Genomic DNA, 21,742 nt, shown 5'->3' with positions numbered 1-21,742 from the left:
GAAAACTGATCATGACTGATGGGAGGGGGTGGCAGAATGTGGTACCTAGCTTACTGGAAACATCACAGTACCCTGCCTCAGTAATCTTCCCAAGAGCCTTCAGTCCTGATGAAAGAAGTGTGTTGGGTGCAGTTATGTAAATATCAGAAAGCCTTTATGGGTGAATGTTATTCTGGAGGAGTAAGTGTTCCTAGGCAGGCCACATGTAAATGCAGATTGCCCTCAGTAATGCCCACATGTGGTTCTGAGTCTCTATGATTAATAGAACTGGAAACTAAAGAATGAAAGGGGCAGGTCAGGGAAAGTAAAGTTGAGGAGGAAAGGACTAACTTTTAGAAAACTGAACAAACAAAAAAAAAATTTAATTAAATTTTATTGGTGTATGGCCAGCTTAAATTGCAGACTTGGTCAAATCATAACTATCACTAAACCTACTCTCTGCCACATTCTATCTATCCCTGTAAAGAAAAAAAAAACGGCTATATTTACCTGTTCTTTAGCTGCTCTGGTCCGGTACAACAGTCTGCATTTGATGGGACACAGGCTGCATTTGATGGGACACAGGCTGCATTTGATGAGACACAGACTGCATTTAATGGGGCATAGGCTACATTTGATGGGGCACAGGCTGCATTTGATGGGACAGTGAGGCTGCATTTGATGGGACACAGGCTGCATTTGATGGGACAGTGAGGCTGCATTTGATGGGACGCAGGCTGCATTTGATGGGATAGTGAAGCTGCATTTGATGGGGCACAGGGTGCATTTGATGGGGCACAGGCTGCATTTGATGGGGCACAGTCTGCATTTGATGGGACACAGTCTGCATTTGATGGGACACAGGCTGCATTTGATGGGGCACAGGCTGCATTTGTTGGGACAGTGAGGCTCCATCTGATGGGGCACAGGCTGCATTTGATGGGACAGTGAGGCTGCATTTGATGGGGCACAGGCTGCATTTGATGGGGCACAGGCTGCATTTGTTGGGACAGTGAGGCTGAATTTGATGGTGCACAGGCTGCATTTGATGGGACAGTGAGGCTGCATTTTATGGGACACAGGCTGCATTTGATATGGCACAGTGGCTGCATTTGATGGCACAGTGGTGGCAATTGATGGGCACAGTGGCTGTGTTTGATGGGCACAGTGGCTGCGATTGATGGTTTTTTTCAGAACTTTTTAGTTTGTTTGCGTTCCCCTCCCCCCCCCCCCCCCCAAAAAAAAAAAAAAAGTTTTTTTTCCTCTTGTCCATTATTGAGTTTTCTATTCAAAGCAAATTCTCACTGTTCTTCTGTATGCCTAGATGATCCAGAAGAAAAATATAAATAAAAATAATTTTTCTTAATATCTAAAGTTGTCCACACATAGATCGAAAGTTGGCTGGTTCAGCAGGGATCCCTCAAATTTCAATCCACTTCAGAGACCTGCCCACCCCCACTCCCAACACTGATCCGCTGTGGCTTCCTTGCAGCTTCCCTCCTCTGTCCTTCCATTTTAGGTGCTTCAGGGGAGCCACATAAGAAAAAAGACATCAAAATACCCCCCCATAGTGCTCCCCCACTGATCCCACCATTTCGACACCCCCATAGTGCTCCCCCCACTGATCCCATCATTTCGACCCCCCCCCCCCATAGTGCTCCCACACTGATCCAATGGAACCCTTTCCCGCAGTGCAGCCAGCCAGCATTCCCTCCCTCCTGCCAGCTGCTGCTGGGGCAGGAGATAGCTGTCAGTAAGGAGTGGGGGCTGGTAAGCATGTGTTTACCAACCCCCTTCCCTACACGAACACAGACATCACTGTTCATTCATCATGGAAGCATGGTAAACAGCTTGCCCACACACGATCACACCAAAATCTGTTTGTTTCAAACGCGATGACGTACGACGGGATTAGAAAAGGAAGTTCAATAGCCAGTAGTCAATAGCTGCCCTTGCGTCGTATTTGGTCCTTCGGACCAGCATACAGACAAAGGGTTTTCCCAATAGAAATTGATTCCGTCAGAAAGATTTAAAGTGGTTGTAAATACTTACAAACCACTTTGACCTACAGGTCAAAGAAATATCTCCTAAACCTACACGGCACGTAGGCGCACTATCGCCATTAGCAGCATGCCGCTGCTAACGGTGATATGCCGTTAGTGGTGGCTCCCGTACGCATGCGCGGGAGTGATGTCATCGCTGCTCCGGCGCTGTGAGTGGCCAGAGCAGTGATACCTGGAAGAAGATGGATGCTCCATACTACAGGGGACAGTGGTGACATTGCTGGCTCCTGTGTCAGGTAAGTGACACTTAATGGACTACTATACGATGCATAGTAGCCCATTATGCTTTACTTTTTCGGGGAGGCAAAGAAGTAAACCCATCAGGGTTCACTTCCTCTTTAAAGCATGTTCCATTTCTAGGTCTGTCTGAATTTTTGAATAAAAAAGTCAGATGAAGCCCACACATGATCGAAATATCCGATGGAATGATTCCATTGGACCATTTCTCCCGAGAAGTCCGATTGTGTATACGCGGCATAACAGTTTTCCCATCCCAAATACCAAATACCATGACAGGTAATTGAGGGGTTTTCTATAGTAGAATGGAGGCTGAGGTAAAGCCTGTCCTAGAAGTTAGAGAAAGTTTTTTCTTTTCTATAACAGAGATACATTAATGGTATATTGGTACATTGGAAAGCTGGAATTTTGAAAAAAAAAATGTAGCCCAAAAATGAAACTTCCGCTTATCCGGTTCCTCCCCCCCTCCGGTGTCACATTTGGCACCTTTCAGGGGGAGGGGATTGCAGATACAGAGGGGGAGTCTAATACAGGTATCTTCTCCCACTTCCGGCAGATCACCGCAGAATCGCTGCAGAATCCGCAGCGATTTATGCCATGTCCAGCCCCTCCTCCGTCCCTCCCCACTGTCTTCTGGGAGACACACAGGTCCCAGAAGACAGCAGGGCCCAGTCGGAATGTGCAGCGTGAATCGCGCATGCACAGTAGGGAACCAGGCTGTGAAGCTGCGAGGCTTCACTTCCTGATCCCCTTACTGAAGATACCGGTACCTCCCCCCGGAGCTGAGGGACGGGTCGGTTTCGGATAAGGACATCGCGGGTGCCCTGGATAGGTAAGTGTCCTTATTTTAAAAGTCAGTAGCTGCAGTATTTGTAGCTGCTGACCTTTATTTATTTTAATTTTTTTTGGTGGAACTCCGCTTTAAGTATATTAAGTATATTTCTCATTGGCTGTTTTTTTTTTTTTTTTACTGATACAACTTGAAAAACAATGTTTACTCACCTGGTGTTCTAGTAGTTGTAGGTGTGGTTGTGGTAGTAGAAGTTGTAGTAGTAGAAGTGGTGGTGGTAGGAGTTGTGGTGATATAAGTTGTAGTAGTAGGAGCTGTGGTGGTAGGCGTTGTAGTAGTAGGAGTGGTGGTAGTAGGAGTTGTAGTAGTAGGGGTGGTGGTGGTCGTTGTGGTGGTGGTAGGAGTTGTAGTAGGAGTTGTAGTAGTAGGAGTTGTAGTAGTAGGAGTTGTGGTGGTAAGAGTTGTAGTGGTATGAATGGTAGTAGTAGGAGTTGTAGTAGTTGGAGTTGTTGAATGGACACACACAATCTCACAGCAGTCCATTCGGACCTCATAGTTGTAGCACTTCTGCCAGGGGGTTTCAAATGGAATTTGTTCACTGTTCCGGCAGATTAGCCCGTACGATACATTGCAGTGAACAATCTGTTTAAAATCATCCAAGCTGACATCAGGGTTATCAACATCTCTGCACTGAATCTGCTCAGGCACACTGCAGAATTTGTGATGTTTTCTTATCTCATCATAGGTTTCATAATCGCCACTGTCCAGATCAGCTCCTGGCTTGCTGACATCAAACCACTGGGTCCATTGGCATACTTTTTCATAAATACAGGCTGTGCAGGACAAAATATATAGGTCATTTAAAAAGATATATGCTATTTATTTAAAATATGTTTTTAATTGTCACATGCTCTAATGTATTAGTACATAGGTCATTCACATCAGGTTCTATCCTTTATAGAGCTGACCTAACTTATGCTTGTTACTTGTGTAGCACTGGTATCCTGTCTCCTGATGTGTATTAGAATTATAATGAAAGTCTATGGACGGTTCTATAGCTTAGTGTTTGGCACCATCTAGCGGCCAAATACTGAAAGTGAACTTAAATGATTTTTGGCTTTCAAGCATTGAATTATTTACAGGAAGTGACTGTTATTTACATTGGAGAGTTGACCCCTTTACCCTCAGCAGCCATTTTAGGTCTCTTGGGAACGCATGGCCTGCCTGTGAGGACTTGCGCAGAGGCCTCCCGGAGGAAGTGACTTATTGCCTGTGCGGAGCGCAACCCTGCTCGGTTGTGTGAGCGGCCTGAAGTGCCAGCGACTCAGAGATCGGATTGAGAGGATCCAGAGACACTCGTTTAAGCATCAGAGGACCAGGTCCGCCTGTCGGAACGGGACGGAGTGACAGAGCCGGCTGACGCAGGAGCAAGCTGCAACTACCAGACCAAAGTTACCATACCAAGGTTCCGATCCAGTTTGTGAGCGGGTTGCTACCCACCGTTTTCTAAACCACCTAGTCAGACTTATATGCAAGCCTCGCTGGGATACTTAGTCCCACGGAGGAAGAGTATAGCAACTGACGCTGGTCAGGTATAAGGCCTACTTTTTATTACACTTCAAGTACTGTATTATATTTGTGGAAGCAACACTAGGATTATCCTTAATTCAACTTTTAACCTTGGATTACAAATGTATTTGAAGTTACCATTGCTAGTGAAGATCAGAAGATAAAGACTAAATACTTTAAGTGAGATCTCACGCATAGCTACAAAAGTAGGGGGAGCTCCCATATATATATTTATATTGCTTGAAACTGTTTTACCAAAGTTAATTGTCCTGTCAATCTATGTTGGATGACAGTACAATTGTTAAAATCACCTATTTACAAATATATATATAGTAAAATATACTTTGGTTAAGTAACTTGTTGTGTGGAGTATTGTTTTCTCCCAGCAAGTGGAGCCAGTGGATCCTGAGAGAACAATACAGGTATATTGTAATATACTGTATTATATTGTACTGTATTGTATTGCACCACAGCTGTGTCAAGGGGACTGAAGCAAGTTAGTGGGGTGTTGTTACTAGAGTGCAGGCCCAAATCAAATCATCCGCTCCTTCGGGAGTCAGTACTACATGTGGGGGCCCATCCCAGCAGTGCCATTACTGTGGTCCAATGGTGCCAAGCGGAAGGCAAACACACAGAAGCAAACATGGCCATTGATTGGAGGGAGAAATTAAAGAAATGCAAGTGCATGTGCAAGCATTGTCCCCAGACAGAAAAGCTTATGTTGTCCCAGTGAGACCAGACTATGAGACTGATTGCAGTTACGCATTACTAGAGTGGAGGCAAGGTGTCCCTGAAAACTTTCAAGGTGCCAGTGTAATATTGTCAGAGAAGACAAAGTTCTACCTGACACATCCCACCAGGTCAAAAAAGTACTGTCTGGGTCAGAAGCAGATAGAACCCTTTGACAAGAAAGTAGGTAGAGCAACAGTTGGCTGACCTAAAAAGGCAATACAGTGACATACAGGAGAAGTTTCAGGAGACCTCCAGTATGATAGCTGAGTACATTAATGGATCACGTGTCACATTCAGAGGTCAGAAAGACAGCCAGACTATGCCAAAACCTGGGTCGGTAATGAAGAAGCATACTCATGGCTGCCTGCAGGAAGTGACTATCCGGAAAGATTTCAGTATTGATGGCCAGATAGGAGAGAGAGGGCAGAAAGACAAAGCTTCAACTTCCCAGCACCACAAGTGTCAAAGTCCATCAGTTAGAGGCTTCCGCAAGCACTCGAGAACTCAGTGTCCTGACAGCAAGTGCTGAACAGAGACCGTGGGTTTCATCCACTCACCATCTACCCACAAGCCAGCTTGAACTGGAAAAACTGCTCCAGATACAGAAAGAAATACTGGAAATGATGGCTCTGTTGACTGCCAGATACACCATTCCTCTGGATAGAGAGGTTCCTGTGCCTAAAGAACTGACCAGTCCCACGGTAGTAGAAGAACCCATGACCTGTTTCAACAGTGGATGAGTCTGACATCTCAGTCGAGTGTGCCCAAGCAAGGGGACAAAATCCCAAAAGCCGGCTTTAAACTTCAAAGGGCCCCAGTGAAGGAGTCAAGTATGGATGACAATGCTATTGTTGTAATCACCTATTTACAAATATATATATATATATATATATATATATATATATATATATATAGTAAAATATATTTTGGTTAAGCACCTCGTTGTGTGGAGTATTGTTTTCTCCCAGCAGGTAGAGCCAGTGGATCCTGAGAGGACAATACAGGTACAGTATATTGTAATATATTATATTGTACTGTATTGTATTGCACCACAGCTGTGTCAAGGGGACTGAAGCAAGTTAGTGGGGTGTTGTTACTAGAGTGCAGGCCCAAATCAAATCACCCGCTCCTTCGGGAGTCAGTGCTACACTTGGGTATGTGAAAATATAACATAACCTTGGTAACATGTCTGTGTCTGTTTATTAGGTATGAGGCTGAGCCTAGATTTGTGTGGAGTATTCAAGACTGGCTTAAAATTGTGTCTTGGGTTTCAGGCAACCACCCAACCAATAAAATCGCAGGAAACTTTTGATTACAAAGATGTAAACAATGGGACCAAACCTTGCAACAACAAACACAGCAAACGGTGCAACCAAATCAATTTATTAAAAAGGATCACACATGCAAAAGGTACCTTCAGTAATACAGAATCATTGCTGTACACCTGTGGAACATCATTTCACACAACCAAACCACTTTATGGAAGCAAAAAGGAAAAGCTCCATAGTGTAGTAAACAAGGTGAGCAATATTTATTAATGAACCAATAAATAAAATATCAATTGTGTTTCTTCAAGTGGACCTTCAGTCGTTTTTTTTTAAACTTTCCATCTATTAAATCCTCTGCCCTTGTTGTTTTAACTTTGGATAGTAACATTTTTTTTTTTTGGCAGTAAATAAGTTATACGGCCAACTTCATGTTTCTTGTCTGGTAAAAAGCCTAGGCTGATGACATCATGCACAGCTCTCTCTCTCTTACTCTTGTGAGAGCTGGCCAGGAAGGGAGAGGGGATGAGTCATAAGAGGGCCAATGAGAGCTGTAGGGATGCAGAGCTGGAGTTGTGCCTCTGTGTATCTGTGTAAATCCAGGAAGTGAAGAGACAGCAGCTTCAGCTACAGCCAGACTCAGTAGAGGGAGATTTCTGCAGCATATTTGGCAAGTACAGAATTACAGTATATATAAAATAATATGCAAAGTGGTTGGAGGGAAGCTTTGAAATGGCAAAGATGTTTTTATTACAAATTATGAGAGCAGACTGCAGTTCCTCTTTAAGGGGTTCTAGGAAAGATATTTGCAGGGAATCCCTTGCATTCTTCTGGTGGGGGGCGGAATTCGCCCCCGCTGGGAGAAGACATTGATTATATCTAGTGGCTATAGCAAGCCGCTAAAATTAATCGCAAGTAAATCTGGCAGACTGGCTGTACCCAAATGATAGACCGATCAACTTGACACATTTAGCCTGCCCATGCATGGTTCCTACTGAACCATCCAAAATTCAAACCATCTACAGCTGGCCTAAGGCTCCCATAAATCTCACCTCCAGACACCACAGCTTCTGCACTCCTTGGGTTGGAACCACTTTAGCCTCCTGTTCCACTTGGGTCTCCCTTAGTACAGTTTACAATACCTCCCAGAATTAAGGGGTGGGGTTCCTTTAAGACCTCTAGGTATTGCTGTGGCCACGCTCACATTTTCACTTCAGAATCATACATTAGAACAGTACTTGTTCTCTTGCCTATGGTGTATATAGGGGTACAGTATGCCCCATCCTACTCAAGACTGATCACTGCTAGGTTCATTCACCACAAAGGAGATCACTAAGCATGTGTTCCTTAATCTCATCCACTTTGTATTCAGAACCTGCTCTCCATCCTAAAGGAATGAAGCAAGCTGAAATGATCAAACCAGTCACAGATGCAATGGGAGCGAGTACTGCTAGTAAGCTGATATGATCAGGCACCAGTAAATAATGTAGGGGTACCCAAGGCTGTAAAAGGGGTACAAAGAAGTTACTGAGGCACAGTGGGGACAGTTTTATTATTACTGCTTCATGAGTCAGATAATAATCTTAATCTTTAAATACCTAAAGTAAATGCCACTTAGAAAAACAATAATGCTGGTAGTAGGTATAAAGTATGAACAGCTAGAACGTGTCTGCACATACTTGCAGCAAATTTCACTGCCTCCTCTTTGACCAAATACTGAGCTGTTCTATACAGACAATAATGTTGGAGCTTGTTCTCTCTAATCTGCCACCAGGGGTGGATCCGGGGGGGGGGGGCAATGGGGCTATTGCCACCTCCGAGAAATTCGGCAGGTCAGTCAGTGGATGACTGAGCAGGCGGGAGGGCGAGTGTGCAGGTTAATGGGCAGGCGGGCCAGTCAGCGTGGGTCGGCAGGTGAGAGAGAGCCTGAGCGGGCAGGTCGGCGGATGAGTGGGGGGTCGCCAGTTGAGTGTGCGGGCGTGCAGGGCAGACATCGAGTAAGAGGGTGGGCCGGTCCACAGGTGAGCGGAGAGACTGGCCAGTCAGTGAGCTGGCGGGCGGGGAGCAGAGAGATGACATCATCTCACAGCCCGCCCTGCATCACTGCAGTTCTGCCCTCACTGTATAGCCACAGGTAGCAGAGAGATTACATCATTTCTCTGCTGCCTTCACTCTGACAATCTGCACCTTAGCAGGCCAACGACAATAAGACAATCAGCAACATGTGGCAGATGACGTGGTAAGTGTAATCCGCAATGTGTGGCAGGTGACCTGGCAAGTGACAATCAGCAACATGTGGCAGGTGACGTAGCACGTGTAACCCCCAATATGTGGCAGGTGACGTGGCAAGTGACAATCAGCAACATGTGGCAGGTGACATGGCAAGTGTAATCTGCAATGCATGGCAGGTGACGTGGCAAGTGACAATCAGCAACATGTGGTAGGTGACTTGGCACATGTAATCCGCAATGTGTGCCAGGTGACGTGGCAAGTGTAATCTGCAATGTGTGGCAGGTGACGTGGCAAGTGACAATCAGCATCTGGTGACAGGCAAGTGACAATCCGCAGCTTGTGGCAGGGACGTGGCAAGTGACAAGCTGCCTCTGTAGGCAGGTAGACGTGGATAGTAACACACTCAGGGCTCCCACTGATTCTGCATTATGGTGAGTTGAACCATTTCATTTTATATTACAATGTAATAATAGAAATAATGTGCTTCACTCATCCTGACACCATAACAACCATGGTGCAGTGATGATGAACTGTAAGCCAACCATTTTATTTAGTGACAGGGGCTTTGACTAGAGTTCAGAGAGCTTTACCATGGTGTGTCCAAAGCCATGTTGAAGCAAGTGTAAACTAGCCGTTAATGTGTGGTGAAGCCAAAGCAAGTGTAAATGAGCACTTATTGGTGCAATTAAAACTGCTACCACTCTCTGGAAACAACTCTAGGTCCTGCTAGCAGCATTTCTTTGGTGGCTTCATTGTTACTTTAGATTTGAGGCCACCATTTTTTATTTTTTTGTGACTGTCATTCATGGTTATTAAAGTGTTACTGATCTGGTATTCTGTAATTCCGCGTACACATGATCAGACTGTCCGGCGGACTTGTTCCGCCAGACCAGCGTCCGGCGCACAATCCACCTGTGTGTGGGCTCCGTCTGACTTTTTATTCTCAAAAGTCCGGCGGACTTTGAAAGAAGTCTTGACTCAAAATTGTCCGCCGGACTCACCTGGTATAGATTTAAAGGGGAACCCCTATGCCGAAAAAAACTGCGTGGGGGTCCCCCCAAAGTCCATAGCAGACCCTCATCTGAGCACGCAGCCCGGCCGCTCAGGAAAGGGGGTGGGGACGAGCGAGTGCCTCCCCCCCGAGCCATACCAGGCCGCGTGCCCTCAACATGGGGGGGTTCTTTGGGGAAGGGGGGGCCCTCCTCCCACCCCAAAGCACCTTGTCCCCATGTTGATGAGGACAAGGGCCTCTTTCCGACAACCCTGGCCGTTGGTTGTCGGGGTCTGCGGGCGAGGGGCTTATTGGAATCCGGAAGCCCCCTTTAATAAGGGGGCCCCCATATTCCGGCCCCCTACCCTATGTGAATGTGAATGAGTATGGGGTACGATGTACCCCTACCAATTCACCTGTTGAAAAAAGTGTACATAAAAAAAAAAAACACAGGTTTTTAAAATACTTCGTACCCCATAAAATATATCGTACCCCATACTCATTCACATAGGGTAGGGGGCCAGAATCTGGGAGCCCACTTATTAATAAAAGTATGCTATGGACTTTGGGGGGACCCCCACGCAGTTTTTTCTGCATAGGGGTTCCCCTTTAAATCCATACCATGTGACGGGGCTAGCGAGGTGTCAATCTCACTGATGGAGGCAGCGACATTAACTTCCTTCGCTAGTTCCGTCTACCAGGAGTCACAAAATGAACAGACTTTTCTCCGTGTGTGGGCAAGTCTGTTCATTTCAAAAGTCTGGCGGACCCCCGCCATAGTCTGACGGATTGTCTGACAGACCTAGTCTGCAGGAAAAGTCTGGTTGTGTGTGGGCAGATCCGCTCGTTCGGCGGGTTGTTCGCCTGACTAAGTCCGCTGGATAGTCCGATCGTGTGTATGCAGCATAAAACTCTGTTCCGGCATAACTGTTATGCAATAGCAGGGAAAATATAAATCATATTTATATGCTGGATCAGGTGATTTTTTTTTAGTAATTATTCATCAATGATAATAACTTACTTGTTGAGGAGGAACTGCTTGTTGTAGATGTGGTAGTGACTAAAAAAGACAGAACAGAAACAAATCGACAGATCAATATTGATATAAGTACTGGAATCATTCACAAATCTTTCTCAAAGAAAAAAAAGGATATGTTTTTGCATTAAATGGTGCATTCCCACATGTCTGTTAACTTCTTCTGAACCGCCCCACACATATATACTGCGGCAGGGCGGCTCTCCTGTGTGAAATCACATACCTGAGTCTGGGACCCATGCGCACGCACTGGTGACCCGCTCCTGTTGTGATTAGACACAGCAGGAGCCATTCAGCGGGTCCGGCGGACGCGATGTTCGATAGCACCCATTCCCAGGAGAGGCAGGAGAAGCAGAATGGCGGTCTGTATATGTAATCTAAGCAGGAATACAGATCTTTGTCTTCCCCCAGTCAAAGAATCCCCCACACAGTTAAAAAGCACTCCCTAGGAGCACGTTTAACCCTTTGATCACCCCTGATGTTAACCACTTCCCTGCTAGTGTCATTAGTACACTGACAGTGCTTTTTTTAGCACTGATCCCTGTATTGGTGTCACTGGTCTCCAAAAAAGTGTCAGAAGTGTCAGTTAGGTGATTGATTTGTCCGCCGTAATGTCATAGTCCCGCTAAAAATCGATGATCGCCGTCATTACTAGTAAAAAAAAACATAAATAAATAGAAAATCCATAAATCCTGTTTATCCCATAGTTTGTACACGCTATAACATTTGTGAAAACCAATCTATATATGCTTGTTGTTATTTTTTACCAAAAACATGTGGAAGAAAACATATTGGCCTAAATTGATGAATAACAGATTTCATAAAAAAAAAAAATATTTGGTATGTTTTATAGCAGAAAGTAAAATTTTTTTTTTTTTTTAAATTGTCTGGTTTTTATTGTTTATAGCACAAAAAATAAAATCCGCAGAGGTGATCAAATACCACCAAAAGAAAGCTCTATGTGTGGGTAAAAAAGGACATAAATTTTATCTGGGTACAGCCTTGCAACCACCGCGCAATTGTCAGTTAAAGTAATGCAGTGCCATATCGCAAAGAACGGGCTGGTCATATAGATGGGTAAACCTTCCGGGGCTGAAGTGGTTAAAAACTATGTGCTACTGTATATATGTATGTATATATGAGAGGACTTTATAAAGCTCTGTACAATCCTATAAAACATTTGTGTAAATTAGTGTGGCGCTGTAAGCTAAAACAACATACATAAAACATCAAATGTATATGACATAAGAATAGGAAAAATACAAAAATAAAAACACTGATAGTGCTCTGTGTTATGCTGACTTGCTAATCCAAGACAACCATCCGCAGCTGCTGATTTAATCATTTTGGACAATACAAGGCTTCTGTTGCCTTATATTTGAGGCCCTGCAGTGAGGTGACTTACACCCATGGGGGTCGCCTGGTGATGATGTCACATCGAAGTTTTGGATATCACTTTACTTTTGATTTTTATGGACTTGTGGGACTGTAATCTTTTGTGCATGAACTGTTGAATCATTTATGCTTTTTCATGTTGTTTCATGTGTATTATTTTTGGATTTTCTAACAGGAATTTGCTATTCTTATATCATATACATTTGATGTTTTCTGCATATTGTTTTGGCTTATAGCACAGCACCAACAGACACATAAATGTAATTACACACACTGGATGTGCATGCAGCTGATATAACTTTAGCGCAAACTAGAATCACGATGCCAAGAACAATACTAAAGGTAAAACTTTTTTTCATTTTGGATAAAGTAAGGGTTATAACCCCTGTCAGTTTTGTTTTTTTTCTACCATCTGTGCCCCCAAAGGGGGAGATTTTCCTGTGCTTCCTGTGGTAGACCCAAAACAGGAAGTGAGAGGAAATCCCTCCAAAGTTTGTGAATCCCCTGTTGTCACCAGTACTAGTGTCCCCACTGTAAGATGTGTCCTCTATTCCTGTTCTGGTGACCACTCAGAATTTGGGATTTTCTTTCACTCTCTGTGATAACACTAAACAGGACAGGGCCAATAAAAATCAGAAGACACATGTTCCAATCTCCCTCCATTCTATCCAAATCTAAAAAGTTTTGCTTTTAGTTATGCTTTAAATTATATGTGCAAGTTATTACCTGTTGTTGTTGTTGGTGGTACAGTGGTGGTGGTGGTAATGGATGTAGTGGTAGGTATAGTAGTGGAGCAGACGTCTAACTCTCCCTTCTGTGTGCCATTCACACATTTTATTATATAACATATTCCAGAATGTTCTTCTTTGGATATGATTGTTCCTTCTTCATATACGGTGCCATTGATAATACAGACACATGCTGCAACCAACAAAATACATAATGCATTTATTTCAACAGAAATTACTTTTACTATTTTTAAATGTTGTAATAGCACAAAAGATTTGGTTTAGTTTTTTTTTTTTTGCAATGCAGTCTTTCTGTTCACCTTAGATATCATAAATATGTACAGTATAAATAATGGTGCTTCTATAAAATAAATGAAATGTTGACTTTACCTGACTGGTTGTAGATACATTCAACCTTTGCTTCTGGAGTACATACACTAAAAAATAGAAAATAAAAATGTTTTGATGGTAACTGAGCTATAGTAAATAACATACCCTGCCTTACTGGACTTCTAATAAGCAGAAATTACCCTGATTGTATAGATTGCTTACAAAGAACACACAAAAAATTGGCTACTTAGTTCATTATTCAAGAAAAAATTGATATCACTTCACATGCCACTAAACTCCGGTTTATATGATATATATATATATATATATATATATATATATATATAGAGAGAGAGAGAGAGAGAGAGAGATTATATATAATCTCTCTCTCTCTATTTCTATCTCTCTCTATATATATTTCATATAAACCGGAGTTTAGTGGCATGTGAAATTATATCAATTTTATCTTGAATAATGAACTAAGTAGCAAATTTGAAGGATGTGTAATATGTGTAATCCATAATTCATATTGAACTGCTCTTTTACCAAAGAACATGGTTTGTTGTAAACTGTTATCAGGAAAATGTGAATTGTGTATTTGCACTTGGTTTGACAAGTAAAAGAGCAATTCGTATAAATTATGGACTACACATCCTTCAATTAGTTATAAGACCCCTTTCACACTGCCGCGCCCATAGCGTCGGCGGTAAAACGCTGCTATTTTTAGCAGCGTTTTACCGTCGGATTTGCAGCGCATTTTGCCCACTAGCGGGGCGCTTTTACCCCCGCTAGCAGCTGAGAAAGGGTTAAAATTGCCCGCAATACGCCGGCGGTAATGCAGCACTGCCCCATTAATTTCAATGGAGAGCAGCGGTGGAGGATCAGTAAACACACCGCTCCTTCACCGCTCCAAAGAAGCTGCTGGCAGGACTTTTCCTGACGTCCTGCCAGCACATTCTTAACTCATAATAGTGCTTTCTATTGCTCTGAGAGTCTACGTCTCCAAATTCCATTTTATTTGCTGCTGTGATCTGTCTTCCTGTTAGAGGGTGGATTTGTCCATTCTACATGTCCCCATTATATGAAGGAATGTAGCCAGTGCCACCCTCTCTTGTTTGATCCCTGGATGGACTTATAGACTATGGACTATGGCAGGGATTTGCAATTAGTGAACCTCCAGCTGTTGCAGAACTACAAGTCTCATGAAGCATAGCAAGGCTCTGACAGTCACAAGCATGACATCCAGAGGCAGAGGCATGATGGGACTTGTAGTTTTGCAAAAGCTGGAGGTCCACTAATTGCATATACCTGGACTATGGGATGTGTAGAGTGCATAGAGCAGTTAACATGACTGCAACTAATGTGCGCTGCTCGTTCCAAACAAACGGAAGTGAGCAGGTAAAGGAAAGGTTCGGGAGGTCATGGAAGACATTACAAGGAGGCAAAAAAAAATGGTAAGAAAACATTTTCATGAAAAATAGTTTATAGGGCCCGTATTAGATGTGTATGAAATTGTTTTTTTTTTTGGTTTCACTTTAAAGAGGAAGTAAACCCTGGTGGGTTTAACTTCCTCTTTATATAACTGCAAAGGTAAAGCATAATGGGCTACTATGCATTACATAGTAGCCCATTATGTGTCACTTACCTGAAACTGCAGCCCACAATGTCTCCGTTGTCCCCACTAGCAGGAAGCATCCATCTTCACCCTTTTTCATTCCGTGGCCTCGAACTTTGACTCTGTGACTGGCCAGAGTCGCGTGACATCACTCCAGCGCATGCCAGTCATGGCATGACCCCTATTAGAAATGGCACAATGTGCCTTTTCTAAAGGCTACATGCGCCGATGACATTGGCGCATGCACAGTAGTCGGCGCTAAGCTTTTTAGTAAATATCTCCTAAACTGCAGAAGTTTAGGAGATATTTCAAGCACCTACAGTTAAGCCTTAATATAGGCTTACCTGTAGGTAAAAGTGTCTGTACAGGGTGTACAACCACTTTAAGCCACTTATACAAGTTGCCACATTATTACTAATTATTGTCACATTCATATCTCGCCATAATATATATTCCTGGATTACTGATACTGGATGATTGTCATACCAAGTAATACTATATAAAAACTCGTCATTGTAGAGGAAAAATCACCAAACCTTTGGTCTTTGTGTGTTTCCACCTCTCCTGTTGCATAGACTCCAATGTAATTGCTACAGGAACTATGCAGACCTTGAAACTCACTGGAGCCCTTAAATGATTGTCATCATTATAAATCATTATAGAGTGTAACGCCACAACATCCACCAAAAGCTCTTCAAGCTAATTTTGTAAGTGCCAGAGTTTTCCTTCATTATCTCTTAAGGCTCAATGGTAACAAGAAAATGTTGCAGTTCACATTTTCCCCGAGAGCCACCAAATAGTTTTTAGTTTATACTGGGCAAAAAATAGATCCTCTAAGCCAAAGATTTCAAAACGATGGCCCTCCAGCTGTTCAGGAACTAAAGTTCCCATCATGCCTAGTCATGTCTGTGAATGTCAGAGTTTTACAATGCCTCATGGGACGTGTAGTTCCGCAACAGTTGGAGGGCAATAGTTTGGAGAGCCCTGCTCTAAGCCCTCCTGCGCACTGCTGCTTGAATAATGCCTGAATGTTTTTAAGCATATAGGCTTTTCTTATTAATCCATATGCAGCCCATTCTTTTCAATGTGCCTGTTCACTAGGGTTGCCACCTTTTCTTCAAGCTAAACCCAAACACTTTAGCAGAGGCTTTTTTTTTTTTTTGGTATACACTATAAGATTGTAAAATACCTGGGACACTTTTGGTGGCCTGAAAGAGAGTGGTAATGCGGCACACATGGTGAACAGTGTGTGAGGGTTCTGCACAGAATCTGGGCGTCAGAAATATTTAATGTACAAAATGCAGGGGTCAGATATGTGCTGAGGAGAGGGCTAGTGCTAGCAGGGTAGTGGGGGAGTTAGATATGTGCTGGGGGGACCCTTTGGGAGGGGAGTGAGCTAGTGTTGGGGAGATTAAGATATGTGCTTGGTGGTGCTTCAGGAGGGGAGAGGGCTAGTGCTTGAAGGGAGATATGGATGTGTGCTGGGGGGATGTTTTGGGAGGGGGAGGGCTAGTGCTGGAGGGGGGTATGGATGTGTGCTGGGGGGATGCATTGGGAGGGGAGAGCGCTGGTGCTAGAGGGGGGTCAGAAATGTGGTGCTTTGGGAGGGGAGAGAGCTAGAGCTAGCAGGGGGGGCACTTTGGGAAGGGAGAGAGCTAGAGCTAGCAGGGGGGGCTTGAACATCTGCTGGGGGTGCTTTGGAAGAGGAGAGGACTTGTGCTAGGGGGGCCGGTAAGTGCTAGAAGGATGCTTTGGGAGGGGAGAAAGCTAGCAGGGGAGGGTAAAATATGTGCTGGGGGGCACTTTGGGAAAGGAGAGGGCTAGTGCAAGATGGGAGTGGGGGGGTTGGATATGTGCTGGGTGAGTGCTTTGAGAGGGGAGAAGAATAGTGCTTGAAGGGGTTGTTAGATTTCAAATCTAACCAACACTTCTAGCATAAGTCTCTTCCCATGTTAAAGCTCCCCTCCAGCATATATCCTCTGAACCCCCCAATAATTACAGATTTTTTAGGTTGTTCTCCTTCCCAGCCACTCTCTCCCCTCCCCTGTCCATCTACAGAGCATAAAAAAATGTTCTACAGACCTCAATCAGCGTGCGTCCATGCTCCCCCCACTTCCTGTGTGTGTGTGATCCACTGACACTCTGCTGTGCTGAAACAGGCTGCCATCGGGGAGGGGAACCACATCAGATGGCGAGCGGGTACAGTCCGGTGTGAATAATGTGTCCGGGTCTCAGAAAGATGAAAACCCAAAAACATCATTCAAAAACCGGACTGTCTGGGAGAAAACTGGACAGGTGGCAACCCTTCTGTACACACAGACCAGTAAACGTGCGATGCATATAGCTGAGTAAAAAAATACGTGTTGCTGGTCAGTATTTTATTCACATACGAGAGTATGTATGTTACACATTTGAAGAGGTTAGAATTGCATTCTGGGAGCTAGTGTATGTAAAAAAACATGCATCAATACGTGCAGATAAGCATAAATACTCGCAAAATAAGCCAATGAATTTTCAGCCAGGAATACTGATGTTCAGACATTAGTACTGTGTGTAGGAACGCTAAAGATAGCCATAGACATCAGATTAGGATTGGTTAATCCTGATCTGCTGATGTGCCCAGCAATAAAAAAAAAATCATAGCTTCCCCTAACCAGTTGTTTTCAGGGTGAAGTGAACATGTGTGTTGGATTTTTTTTTTTTTAGGAAAACAATATATAACTTTCTGGAGATAAACTGGTGCTGGATATATCTGCAACCTGGACATCCCCACAGTCATAAACATGTATGTTCAGGTGATCTAAGCATGCAAATCTAAGTAAGACCTCTTTCACACGGATGGTCCGTTCAGGTCCACCTGTCAGTTTTTTAAGCAGATCTGAACGGACACTCCATAGACCTCTATGGAGGGACAGATGTCAGCGGTGACATGTCCGCTGAAATCCGACTCGCTCCAATCCGAAAAAGTGTGATGGAGGAAAACCCTATTTTTCCATCCATCTGAGGATCAGATGAAAACTGACTTAACGGTCCGTCTTCATCCTATTCCCCATGCGGCGCTCTGACAGGTCCGTCCCTGCACAGTGTGCAGAGATGGACCTGTCATCTTCCTGCTCAGCGGGGATCGACGGAGCGATCCCCCGCTGAGCAGAGTGGGCTCCATACACGGACACGGCCGTGGGAAAGGGCCCTAAAGATTTTTCAGCAAAGATCTCTTGGGAGATGAATTGTCTCATGCCTATAACTTTCTATCTATGACAACTTAAAGGCTACTCTTTGACCTATTGTTTAATTTCCTTTAGTCCACTAAAATACAACTAAAACAATTCTGATTTCTAAAGGACTATGACTAAAACTAAATTGAAATGTGACATAAAAAAATGAAACACTGCATCTTACCAAGAGTGACAATTCTTATCACTGGGCACTTCATCTCCATTCTCATAGTGGGTATTGTTAATGTAACAACCACATAGTTCTGGCGGCACGCAAATCCTCTTTGACTCATCAAAAATAGGTTTGTCTTTAGGGCATGTTGGGTAGCAGCCTAACAAAATGTAAAAATATCATGTTAGTTATATGTAACATGCTGGTTACTGCCTAGTACACACCGACAGAATGTCATTAGACATTGGCCGGTTCATTAAAAAAACATCCGGCTTTCGACCCATGTATATGAGCCAGTCTGACAGTAGATTGTAGTTTGGCCGGCTTCTGTTGGATGAGCATGCTGGGAAAACCAGCAGCTGACCAGCTCCCGATCAGCAATCTCAGCCAATGGCAGAAAGCACTGACCAGTGTGTTCTGGTGGGGGGGGGGGAGCATCCCCTTGTCATAACAACAGCTCAGTGGGAGAGATCACTGTACTAACATTGGATCATTAGTACAGCGGCTCCAACTAGAGCTGTCAGGTTTTTTTTTTCACTAAACCCAGCTGGTATTGGTGTGCATCAGGCTTAAAGAAGAAGCATAGCCAAAGCTCATTTAGCTGTACTTCTCCTGTGGATCACAGGAGTGCCATTTGTTTTGCACTCCTGTGACCCATTTTCAGCAGAGAGTAGGCTGATGTCCGCTCTCTGCTGACATTACAGAATTCGGTTCAGGTGCTGCGTTATCCCAAAAATGAAAGTCGGGATCCGCCAGGTGCCTGGCCCGATACGCGGCTTGCTGGGAGGCTGAGCCAGCCGCCCCACCCTCTCAAAGGCCCAGCACTCCAGTGAGCAAGAAGACGGCAGAGCAGAGAGCTGTCAGAACCGAGCAATTGGCAGTGTTCGATCGCTCAGTTCTCAGTGTAGAGGCGCCGGGGGACAAATGCAGCATTGCATCGATGCTGCATTCAACTAGGTAAGTATAAATATGGGGAAAAAAATGTTACTTCTCTTTAAGTCTCAGAAAATAACCAATTACAATTTAGGGTAACCCATGCTGTTCCTCTTGCTATTCTATCTAACAGTGCACAGAGGCTATTGTAAAATCTTCATAGCTTCCATTCGCAAATCACAGCTCCCTAGCAAAAACTGATGCATTGGTCACTTAGAGATAGTGATTCATTTTTGGAAGGAGCAGAATATAGACTCCATTAAAGAGGAAGTAAACCCTGATGGGTTTACTTCCGCTTTGATTCCCTGCAAAGGTAAAGCATAATGGACTACTATGCATCGCATAGTAGTCCATTATGTGTCACTTACCTGACACAGGAGCCAGCGATGTCACCGCTGTCCCCTGTAGTCCGGAGCATCCATCTTCTTGGTGGGTCTCGCTACTCCGCCACTGTCATTTGGCGAAGCTGCGATGACATCACTCCCGCGCATGGGAGCTGCCACTTGCGGCATATCGCCGTTGACAGCGGCACGCTCAGTGCGCCTGCGTGTTGCTGTCTACGGCGCATGCGCCGTAGACACGGTTTAGGAGATATTTCTTGGACCTACAGGTAAGCCTTAATCTAGGCATACCTGTAGGTCAAAGTTGGTTGTAAGGGTTTACAACCACTTTAAAGGAAACCTTTATTCAAGAGATATCAGTGCTGACTTTATTTGAAAAGCTAGTTGCCCGGATCTCGGTCTTTAATAGTTTAAAACACTATTCTGGGTCAAGCAACTCTTAATCTGCATATTTGGGGGCAGTGATTTATAAAGCCATTTATTCACCATTACAGCAGAAACATTTTGAAACATAGTTGCAAAAACTCTTTAAAAAAAATGTTGACGATCTGCTATTTATGTCTTGTTAAATACAACATTAACATTGTGAAAAATTAATTTCTGTATTTACACAGCGAGCATTTAAAAGTATATTTAGCAATGTAATAACCTGACATTGTGTATTTTTTATATCTGTATAGAGTTCAACTTTAAGCTCCTCTACCATAGCCTTTTGTAAATATGTCATAGAAATTGGTATATAATATGATAGCTCTGAAAGACTCACCTTCTAGGTAGGTAACGGTGACATTAGTATAGACATTGTTGATGGAACGACAGGTCTTTATGTCGTGGTAGCCACAAGGGTGATAATGCCACTCACATTCATCTTTAGGGTTGTAGTAGTCACAAAATATGGCTAAAGGGAAAACAAATACATTACATGGGTGAAATACAGTTATAATAGTTTATAATGATATACAGTTTTGATATTAGTATTTGAGTTTGGATTGTGTATGTTGTTTAATAGTATAAAACATCCATTAAGGCTTTAGGATTTCAAATTACTAGCAGTTAAAGACCTTGTAGGAAGGATAAGTCATATTCTGCAATATGTTTCAATGATATCAGGTTCAAAAGTCCCACTTTCAAATGATACCACAGTATCTGTAAATTAATACTATAATAACTATAGTTTGCAGAGCATGGATAGTCTTTCAAGTCATACAAACTTTTCTCTAAATGAGAAGTTACGTTTTTTCTTATACAGCATCCCCCCCCCCCCCCAAAATCCAGCACACCACATTATTGGTAGTGTTTTCTTGGGGGGTATCTATTTCTAGCGGGTACCTGTTCCCATTTCTGAAACCTCCTGGGACACATCACCAGTCCCAGGGGGCTGCATGTCCACTCACAAACGCAGCATGACTCATGCATGCGCAGTGGGAAGCCGACTGTGAAGCCACAAAAAATGGCTTTCTAAACATGCTGACACTAAGGACTCGAAGACCAGTGAAGAACTGGACCCCTGGACAGGTAAGTGTCCTTTTATTAAAAGTCAGCAACTACAGTATTTGTAGCTGCTAATAATTTTTTTTTTTTTTTTTTAAGTGACTGAAGTTCCTCTTTAAGTTGTAGTGTGAACAAATGCTAAGCTTGGAAAGAAAATGTTAAATACATACCTCTCCCACTACTTGTGCTGCTGGTTGCTGCTTCATTGATGAGAAATCCTCCAGTGATGTCTGTGCAGAAGCCAACACTTCCAGGAGTGTTGATTCCCTGTGTTCCCTTTTGTGTTTAGTGGTTTTCTGCTGACCTTCTTCACATCAATACAGGTCACAGTGGTAAGTAAAAGGAACCATAGAGCTCAGTGGAGAGACACAAAAGATTGACAGTTCTGGAAGTGTCAGTTTCTGCACAGATTTCAGTTGGGGATTTCTCCCCAATGAAGCAGCATTCAGCAGCACAGGCAGTGAGGGAGCCTAGTCCTTTAACTGGTTGGTGTCTTAAAGTCAACCTCTTTAAAAGTCATATATATATATATATTTTTTTTTTAATCATACTTATCTAGGTGGATGCAGCATCTGTTCCTGTGCCAGCTCTAAGACTGAGAACTCAAGTGATCAAACGCCGCTGATCA

General features: G+C 43.6%; 1 protein-coding gene across 1 annotated transcript in view; it reads right to left on the bottom strand.

Moving 5' to 3' along the window:
• The window catches only part of LOC143925921 (mucin-2-like), a 230,350-nt gene that overhangs the window by 103,840 nt on the left and 104,768 nt on the right, over positions 1-21,742 (bottom strand). Inside the window, exons 25-30 of the mRNA XM_077450216.1 lie at positions 20,390-20,521; positions 18,362-18,509; positions 13,408-13,454; positions 13,016-13,210; positions 10,880-10,918; positions 3,282-3,902 (exon numbers count right to left, since the gene is read on the bottom strand). Coding sequence (XP_077306342.1) covers positions 3,282-3,902; positions 10,880-10,918; positions 13,016-13,210; positions 13,408-13,454; positions 18,362-18,509; positions 20,390-20,521 — 1,182 coding nt within the window. The remainder of the gene's footprint in view (positions 1-3,281; positions 3,903-10,879; positions 10,919-13,015; positions 13,211-13,407; positions 13,455-18,361; positions 18,510-20,389; positions 20,522-21,742) is intronic.

This window comes from Lithobates pipiens, unplaced genomic scaffold (assembly GCF_037356315.1).
Source record: "Lithobates pipiens isolate NorthernLeopardFrog02 unplaced genomic scaffold, aLitPip1_a1.2 Scaffold_10, whole genome shotgun sequence".
In the NCBI taxonomy this organism is placed as follows: Eukaryota; Metazoa; Chordata; class Amphibia; order Anura; family Ranidae; genus Lithobates; species Lithobates pipiens.
This window is presented reverse-complemented; position numbering and strand designations above follow the sequence as displayed.